Genomic DNA, 9,986 nt, shown 5'->3' on the forward strand with positions numbered 1-9,986 from the left:
CACGGTGTGGGCGACACCACACCAAGGGTTGCAATCCCCTTACCGGTCACAAAAAAAAAAAAAAAAAAAAAAAAAAAAGTTCTCCCAAGTTTGGAATTAACCAAAGGATAACAAATTAGTTCCAGTGCAGAGCTGAAGTGGTGTTGGTAGCTAATAATCTAACATGGTACTGGGGGTGAGGTGGGTGCAGGGAGCACAGACCAGAAACAAAGTTCTGATATTAGCCAGTAAAAGTCTTACACCACAAATAAACCCCTGTCAGACAGAGAAATATGAGACCATCAAGGGAAAGAAACAAAGCACCAGCAATGGACCCAGAGTAACAGCACATTTATGAGATGTCAGACAGAGAACTCAGAATAAAAATAAAACTCTTAAGGATGATCAGGGAGTCACAAGAAAATACAGATAGAAAATTAAAAAGACATCTGAGAAACAGTCCAGGAGCAGAATGAGAAACTTGACAAAAGAATTGAATCAATTAAAAAAAAACAACCAGAAATTCTAAAAATAAGGAATACATATCTGAACCAAAAAACTTGATAGAAAGCTCCAAAAACAGACTTAATCAAACTGAGGAAAGAATCTGTTAGCTTGAAGATAAAACATATGAAATTATCAAATCAGAGGGGGAAAAAGAACTTAAAAAAATTAAATAGAACACAGCAAATATGGGACTCCATCAAGCTAAATAACCTATGCATAATTGGTGTACCCAAAGGAGAAGAAAAAGGAAGAGGTGTAGAAATCATACTCAAGGAAACAATGGCTGAAAATTTCCCCAGTAAGGAGAAAGATGACAGTATCCAGGTACAGGAAGCAAGAGGGGAAAAAAAACCCAAAACATAAATTCAAGGGAATTAATACTTCTCTTAGCAGATTTCACTGTAGAAATCCTGCAGGCCAGAGGAGAAAGGGATGGGATATTCAGGGTGCTGAAGGAAAAAGACTGTCAGCCAAGAATTCTGAATCCAGCAAAACTAACCTTCAAATATGAAGGAGAATAGTCTTTCCCAGACAAACAAAAGCTAAGGGAATTTATCAACAATAGACCTGCCTTATGAGAAATGCTAAAGGGAGTTCTTCAGTCTGAAAGAAGAGGACACTAGAAGGACCAGCAAGAAAACATTCGGAGGTACATAGCTCGTTAGTAAAGTAAATTCACAGACAACCTCAGGACACTCCAGTGTCATAAGGATGTTGAATAAACTATTTACATCCTGAATATGAAGACTAAAGTACAAATGTAAAAAAACAACAAATAAAATAACCATATAAGAGATAAGCAATATTAAAAAGTGTAACTTGAAATGACAAATTATCAAAAAGTTTGGGGGAGGAGGGTAATGCCAAAGTGTAGAGTTGGCTTTGATTATTTCTTTTTCTTTGTTATCAAAATTAAGTTGTTATTAGTCTAAAATAATCTAAGTATAACATTTTTTTGTAAGCCTCATGGTAACCGTAAAACAACAACTTGTAAGAGACACACTGAAAATAAAGAGCAAGAAATCAAAATACAGTGCTAGGGAAAACCATTCAATTACAAAGGAAGACAGTAAGATCACAAAAAAGGAAAAAAAGTATCAACAAAACAACCAGAAAAAAGGTAACAAAATGGTAGTAACAAGTCCCTATAGATCAATAATAACTATAAATGTAAATGTATTAAATGCCTCAATTGAAGGACACAAAGTGGCTCAATGGATTATAAAACAAGAACTAATAACATGCTGCCCGCAAGAATCTCTATAAAATAGACTTCAAGCCAAGGAAAGTGTCAAAAGATAATGAAGGTCTTCATATAATAATAAAGGGATCAACTAAACAAGAGGATATAATGCTTCTAAATTTATATGCACCCAACTCTGGAACAGCCAGTTATATAAAGCAATTGCTATATATACTTAACAGTAGTGAAATCTATATATCAAAAAGACACCTGCACTCGCGTGTTCATCACAACGTTATTCACTATAGCCAAGAAATGGAATCAACCTAAATGTCCGTCAATGATGAATGGACAAGAAAACCTATAGTATTCATCTATAAAAGTAATTGATATGCTATCACTTGCAGCAGCATGGATGGAACTGGAATCCCTGATGTTAAGTGAAGTAATCAGGCACAGAAAGACAAATACCACATGGTCCCACTCATATGTGGAATATAAAGAAAGGGTGGGAGGGGGGCGGGGCGGTTTCTCTTAGAAGTAGACAGTTGTAAAGTGTTTACCAGAGACTGGGAGGGGGAGGGATTCAGGGAAGGATAAGTAGTGAACCAAAGGGTGCAAAACTATGCTGTCTACACTAAGTGAATCATTGTGCAGTATATGCATATATTGAAACTTCACATTGTATCCCATGAAGATAAATATAAAAATAATTAATACTTTTTTTTTTTTTTTCTGTCCTTTTCTTTTTTTCCTTTTTTGTCTTTTTTACTGACCGGTAATGGGATCGTAACCCTTGGTGCTGCACCCGCACCACGCTCAACCAGTGAGCGGCAACTGGTCTCCACATGGGATCTGAACCCTCGGTGGGAGCGCCGCTGCGCTTACAAGCGGCGCACTCTCCAGTGCGCCACCAGGCCAGCCCTTTTTCTGTCTTTTTTGAGACCGGCCGCACCGCGCTCAGCCAGTGAGCGCACCGGTCATCCCTACATAGGATCCGAACCCGCTAGGATCCAAACCCTTGGCGGGAGCGCTGCACTCTCCCGAGTGCGCCACGGTCTCGGCCCAATACTTGTTTTTTAAAAAGAGAAAATGGGTGCTAATTTTCCAGAATTCATTAAAAACACCAGTTTGCATTTTTATGAAACAAAATAAATTTCAAACAAGTTAAATAGAAAGAAATCTGTAAGTAGACAAATCGTAGTGTAATTGTTGAAACCACAAGGATAAAGAGATCTTCAGAGCAGCCAGAAAGTAAAGATAGATTAGTTACACATGGAAAAGAAATATCCAACAACAACCTCATGATACAAAGACAGTTTAATGATATCTTAATAATACGGAGAGAAAAACAACTTCCAGATTAGATTTTTATATTTGGCAAAATCATTATTTAAGAATTAGAGTTTAAAGGCATTTTAAGCAGAAAATTAGCTATGAAAGTTAGTTCCGCAATACACTATAAAATGAGAAAAAGTATGTCACAAGAGGCAATAACTGCAGCCAGGAATGATTAGGATATGCAATATATATACATATTATATGTAAATCTCCTACAAAACCATAATAAATAAATAAACCACCTACATAAAACCGGCATACTTCTCAGTGCTTGAAACATCAGAAGATGAGTTTTAACCTCATTTTTGGTTAGGAAAATGTAATTAACATCACTATGAAGAAAGTAATTCAGAAAACTTAGAAATATCTATAATCCATACACGGAGAACAACTGGAACAGATGGGAAATATGAAAAAAAAAAAAAAAACGTGTGCTTGACAATAGAGAGGTAATATAAGAAAGAATTACCAGGACAGTACACAGGGTATAGAGATCCAGGAAAATAAAATTGGTCTTTGGGTCCTGTTTTCCCTGAGGGAATTGCTGGTTAAGAAGTGATGGCTCAGAAAGTGAGTAAATACTCAGTATTTTTGACTGTTTCATGCATCCAGGGAAAAAGATAAGGTGCATCAGAGGAGCCCTGGTGAACACTCTAGTTTTGAGGAAAAGGAACAAGTTTGAAGGGACCTACACTGGCCAAACTGGGAGAAACTGAGCATCAAAATAATTAATGATAGCAATGAGTAAAATTGGAAAGTATGATTCTATAATGACATAATTAATCTATAAGGTGAAAGTTTTCAAAATATTGAGATATTTGTATAGTATTCAAAATATCAAAATACTTATTAATTACAAAGATAAAAGTAGCTCTATTGTGTAGAAGTCTGCAAATTGCTACATTAATCAATAAGTCAAAGAAAACATTATTAGTAACGAAAAAAAAAAAAGAAAAAAAAAGAAATAGTTTGATGCCTGATAGCATTCAGTGAAATGAAGTTTCACTTCTGTGGTATTTTTTCCAAACGTTAATGAATTCAATCTAATCTTGCCTTACAGAGACATCATGTAATTCTGAAGTGTATCTTTTTTCCTATAAAGGACAATTCTGAGACAATTGGTAAACTTGAACAGGATTGAAGATTTACGTATTATCACTGTATCGATGTTAATGTCCTGATATTGATGGTTGCATTGTGGTTATGTAATAATACATATTCTTTTCTGTAGTAACTATACTCTACTGGTCAGGAGATAGAGCATCAAATTGCTCAGGAATAACAATGTTTGTGTAACTTTTAGTAACAATGTGTTTTTGTAACGTTTAAGTTTAGGTTGTTTCAAAATAAAAATTAAATAGCAACCACTTAAGTACTGATCCCCCCCCCCACCACCACCAATTTTGAGGCAAATAACAATCGAATTAATGAAATCCTAATACATTTCATAATGGAAGCAGAAGAGAGGTTCCCATTTCCTATTTGGGGTAAACTAGTAGAATTGTCCCAGGACAATGGAATATTTGAATTCTTGTAGGTATTCTGTATGGAGTTTAAGTAATCTCTAGCCGTCTTTTGGGAGAATGGCCCTTCAGCTTTGTAGTTAAAAGCGATTCACAGGGTTGCGATCCCGTTGCCGGTCCTGGTCCGGTACGGGGGCGACACTGAGGGTTGCGATCCGTTGCCGGACACGGAAAAAGACAAAAAAAAAAAAAAAAAGCGATTCACAAAGTTTTTGTTATTTCCTTGGGGGGTTTTTTTTTTGTTTGTTTGTTTTCTTTTCTTTTTCCTTCTGTTTCTGTAATCAACTTGTATGTTTTGAACACCAGTCTCCAGGGGAATTTTTTTCTTTCTTCTTTGTATTTCAATTAATCCCCTTGAGTCATTTACGAGCAAAATTATTTTCTGTTTAAATTTAAGGGAAAAAACAAAATATGAATCATATCTGGTATGAAAGAGGATTCTAATTGAACTTTGTGTAACATCTGGGGCCTGTGATTTTAGTAAGTATGAATAGAAGTGCAAAGTATCAGCACATGCATATAATTTCCCAAATGTTTTCTACTTTGAACCCTTCTCAAGATAATTATTGGAATTAAATTTCCTCTTGAAATAATTGAATATTTTATAACATTAAAAAATGAGAATATTTGTCATTTATTATTCAACTCTTGATTCTGCCATATTCCTATAGGGTGAAAATTATTCCAATATATCTTGCATACGGTAAGTCATTTGTACCTTGAAATAAATATCTAGAGCATAAATGAAAGCAATTCTGCAGTAAAAGCCACATAATTTTCACTGATATGTGAATTGTCATATTTATTTTATTTTTCTGTAGATGTAATAGTTCCTGATTATACAGAAACAAGTGTAATGCAACTGATTATGAGAAGATTGAAGTATTTAAAACCAGAGAAAATTAATACATTTATTTTATTTTTCTGTAGATGTAATAGTTCCTGATTATACAGGAACAAGTGTAATGCAACTGATTATGAGAAGATTGAAGTATTTAAAACCAGAGAAAATTAATAATTAAAGGAAAATCTACAGTGGGGCAAGAAATTAATGGCATGTGTTAGAGAATTATAATCAAAGAGAAAATATGTAACTATTAATATTTCTACGTGTTCCTTAAAAAGATTTTAAAAGTCTTTTGGTGGGCTAAAGATTTTTTAATAATCCTTGGAAACTGCCATCAATAGAATTGTCTAGATTTTTTCAGTACTTTATTAAATATACACAGAAAATACATTTTAAGTAATATTTGTGATTTCTCCATTTAAAACATTTAAGCAAGATTTATTTGGAAATGATAAGCCAAAAATTAAATTACCTTTCAAGTTGAGAGGGGGAAAAAGAAAGAAATTAGTATTGTAAAGATAACTTTGGCTTAAATGGAGCAATCAATTGGAGGATGCTTAGTTGATTTATGCTATAATTTTAGGTATTGTATGCCTTATCAAACTAGATATACATTTTAAACTTGTTTACATTACATTGTTTACATTACATTGTTTTCTATGTCTGTAGCTTTAAAAAAATCTTGTTATTTCTGCCTTTGGAGTTGTTTTGCTATGTCTATTCAATAGGACTCAAATTTGAAATGAAGAATCAGTCGAGGGAGATAGAGTTCATTCTTCTGGGATTGACAGATGACCCCAAACTGCAAATTGTAATTTTTATGTTTCTCTTCCTAAACTATGTGTTGAGTGTGATGGGGAACTTATCTATCATCCTCCTTACCCTGCTGGATCCACACCTCAAAACTCCAATGTATTTCTTCCTCCAAAATTTCTCCTTCTTGGAAATCTCATTGACAACAGTCTGTATTCCCAGATTCCTGATAACCATTGTGACTAAAAACAAAATCGTTTCCTACAATGGTTGTGCATCGCAGTTATTCTTTTTTCTCTTATTAGGAGTTACCGAATTTTACCTACTGGCTGCCATGTCTTTTGACCGCTATTTAGCAATCTGCAAACCTCTACATTACCCGATCATTATGAGCAACAAAGTGTGCTACCAGCTTGTACTCAGTTCATGGGCAGCTGGCTTTCTGATTACCTTCCCACCACTGGTTATGGGACTGAAACTGGAATTCTGTGCTTCCAAAGTAATTGATCATTTCATATGTGACACATCCCCTATCCTGCAAATTTCTTGCACAGACACTCATTTTCTAGAACTGATTGCATTTGTGTCAGCTGTTGTAACTCTGGTGACCACACTGCTGTTAGTGATTCTTTCCTACGTATATATTATCAAGACCATTCTAAAAATGTCCTCTGCTCAGAAAAGGACAAAGGCTTTTTCCACTTGTTCTTCTCACATGATTGTAGTCTCCCTTACTTACGGTAGCTGTATCTTTATTTACCTGAAGCCATCAGTAAAGGAAAGAGTGACTACATCCAAGGTTGTAGCTGTTATTTATACCTCCATTGCACCCTTGTTAAACCCTTTCATTTACACGCTAAGGAACCAGCAAGTGAAACAAGCTTTCAAGGATACATTACAAAAGATCTTTTTTCTTTCAAAAAATGAACAAAAAATAATTTTAAAATCTTGGAGAAAAAAGTAAATAAAATTTTATTCATGTTTTAAGTTAACTTAATTTGTCCTTGAATTAATTAAACTTCTCGTAACATTTTAACCAACCTTTCAGCATAATACACCTTTTCTACTTCTCTTTATGACTAATACTCCTTTGTGTGTTATCCTAAAAGTCCTTTCTTCAAGTTTCAACAAAAATGTTAAATTTCATTTACTCTCCGAGACATGACACTCACTCTCTTGTAACAACAAAACAAGACCTCTCCAAAACAACCTATATTTAATTACATATTACCATATATATTAATTTGTCTGATTAAATGTACTTAGTTAATGCTTTAATTCAACATCCATTTATTATAGGTCAACTCTATCCCAGGTACTACTCTAGACATACAGTTTTATCTTTCATTAAGATTACACAGCTAAAAGTGGGGGGGGGACAAATGAGAAAACCAGTAACAATATAATGGTGTAACTCGATTTATGATAGAGTTATACACAGAACTGTGGGGAAATAATAATGGGCACTTAATTTTTTAGTGAGTCATACATGCAGTTCAGAAAGGCAATTCTTGTGAGACTTTTGATATATAGAAAAGAAACTAAGAGAATGTTATCGACATGGGCATGACAACATATGCAACCTCTGGGTACTAGGAAGTACTACAAATGTCACTAACTAGTATCACTAACATGGTAATTCAGAGAATAGACTCTTGATTCATCCAGACATACATTTAAGCCTGATCCACTTTCTCAAAGTCTGTGTTGCTAAGTTTCTCTATTTATAAAATATATGTAATAATCCTAATAGTAATAATAATAATAATAATAATAATAATAATTCTTACCTTACAAAGTTATTTGAAAATGAAAAGAAGCAGTGCGTATAAGGTAATTCTGGATCTACATCTGTCCCTAACTCTATTCTCAATGAATGTCAACTTCCCTTGGGGGAAAAAGTTTGCCTTAGTTGGGATAATATACAATAAGGTAATAAAAAAAAATTTTTTAAAAAGACAGGCTTTAAATCATGAAAAGTTTGTATGTCCTGAAATATAGTAGAACTTAATATGTATTTCAGGCCTACAGACCTAAAAAATTTAGAGTGAATAAGAATCACTCACCTGCTTAGTTTATTTAAATACTAATTCCATGATCTAATCCCTAAAATATATTTTTAATTCACCTGCAGTACATTCTGGAAACATGGACTGTAGGTGACTTTGAAGCAAGTGGTTCACATGAGGTTTTTTTTTTCTTTGTTTAACCTAAAAATCTATGTAATTCAATTTTTATTTTAGAAAAATTGCTCTGTTAAATGTGTTGAGAATGGGATTTTAGATGTTTGGAGTCAGAAAGATAGGTTAGAGGTCTAATATTTTAAACTAAAGTTATTATTTAAGTTATTTAAACTGTGTTATTTTGAGAGTTGAAATGCAATAGTGGCAATGAATCTGAAGCTCATAAAGATGGCTCCAGAGATATTTAGAAGAACAAACTGAAGGAAGCTGTTATACATCTGGATATCTGGAATAAATAAAAGGAGGTTTTAAAAGTAATTCTTCTTGGGCCTTCCTCTTTATTCACTCCTGCACACACACCCATATATTTAATATCTTTTAAGAAAGGAGTATTATTCATATGCTTTCAGATAAAAAAATGATCTACAAAGAAATCCCTAGAATAAATAGGGTTCCATATTGTATATAATATGCCATCGAGAAATATGAGTGGAAAAAAAAAAAAACATTAAGATGTTTGGTAGTGTAACTATTATCTATGTGGCCCTGAATAGAAATAATTTAAGTTTAGATTTGTGTTCTAATTTATTTACAGTTACTTAGCCAAAACTGTTAATCTTCTGTTTTTCCATGACAAATAGAAGGTAATGAGTCTGTTATTATATTCAGGGCCCTGAAAGCCTTCTCCAAACAGAGTTTGCTTTTTAATAAGCACTTTAAAATTAGTAGACCCTTGTCAGATATATATTTTGCAAATATTTTTCCATTCCTGTGGTGTCTTTTTACTTTCTTGATACGTTCTTTGATGCATGAAAGTTTTAAATTTCATAAAGTCAAATTTATCTCTTCTGTCTTTTGTTGCTTTTGTTTTTGGTGTCATATTTTAAAAAAATATTGCCTAAACCAAGGTTACAAGGATTTATACTTGTGGTTTCTTCTACGAATTTACTGTTATAGCTTTCACATTTAGGTCTTCGATTTCTTTTGAGTTGATTTTTTATATAGTGTGAGGTACAAGTAAACATTCATTCTTTTGCATGTGGATATCCAGTTATTGCAATACCATTTGTTGAAGAGACCATTGTTTCCTTATTGAATGATCTTGGCCTCTTGTTGAAAATCAATTGACCATAAATGTGTAGATCCACTATTATTCTCAATTCTATTCCATTAATCTATATGTCTATATTGCTATGCCAGTGTCACACTATGTTGATTACTGTAGCTTTATAGTAATTTTTGAAATTTGAAAGTATGAATTTTCCAACTTTGTTCCTCTATTTCAATATTGTTTCAGCTATCCAAGGTCCCTTGCAATTTCATGTGTTTTAGAATTAGCTTGTACATTTGTACAAAAAGAGCAGATGGAATTTTTATATGGGCTGTATTGAATTTGTAGATCAATTTGGGGAATATTGCCAACTTAATTAACAATGTTAAATCTCTTATTCCATGAACATGGATGTCTTTTTATTTACGAGGGTACTTCAAAACTTTTGTGGAAAATGGAATTAAAAGATAATATGACTCTTTTCATGAAATTTTGAAGATACTTTGTACATAATATACAACCATTCTAGAAGTTGTGAAGTTGTATGTCCTTGTGGTTTTGATTTTCACTTTTCTTTTTTTTTTTTTCCTTTTTGTCTTTTTTCGTGACCGGCAACGGA

At 33.3% G+C, this 9,986-nt stretch overlaps 1 protein-coding gene across 1 annotated transcript; it reads left to right on the forward strand.

Annotated features, from left to right (window-relative positions):
- Positions 1 to 6,122: 6,122 nt before the first annotated feature.
- On the forward strand, positions 6,123 to 7,055 carry LOC103598889 (olfactory receptor 6C6-like; the record flags this gene model as incomplete). The annotated part of the gene is made up of 1 exon (XM_008582952.1): positions 6,123 to 7,055. A coding segment is annotated over exon 1 (933 nt), but the record flags the coding sequence as incomplete, so codon positions are not given.
- Positions 7,056 to 9,986: the final 2,931 nt, after the last annotated feature.

This window comes from Galeopterus variegatus, unplaced genomic scaffold, assembly GCF_000696425.1.
Source record: "Galeopterus variegatus unplaced genomic scaffold, G_variegatus-3.0.2 Scaffold2772, whole genome shotgun sequence".
NCBI lineage: Eukaryota > Metazoa > Chordata > Mammalia > Dermoptera > Cynocephalidae > Galeopterus > Galeopterus variegatus.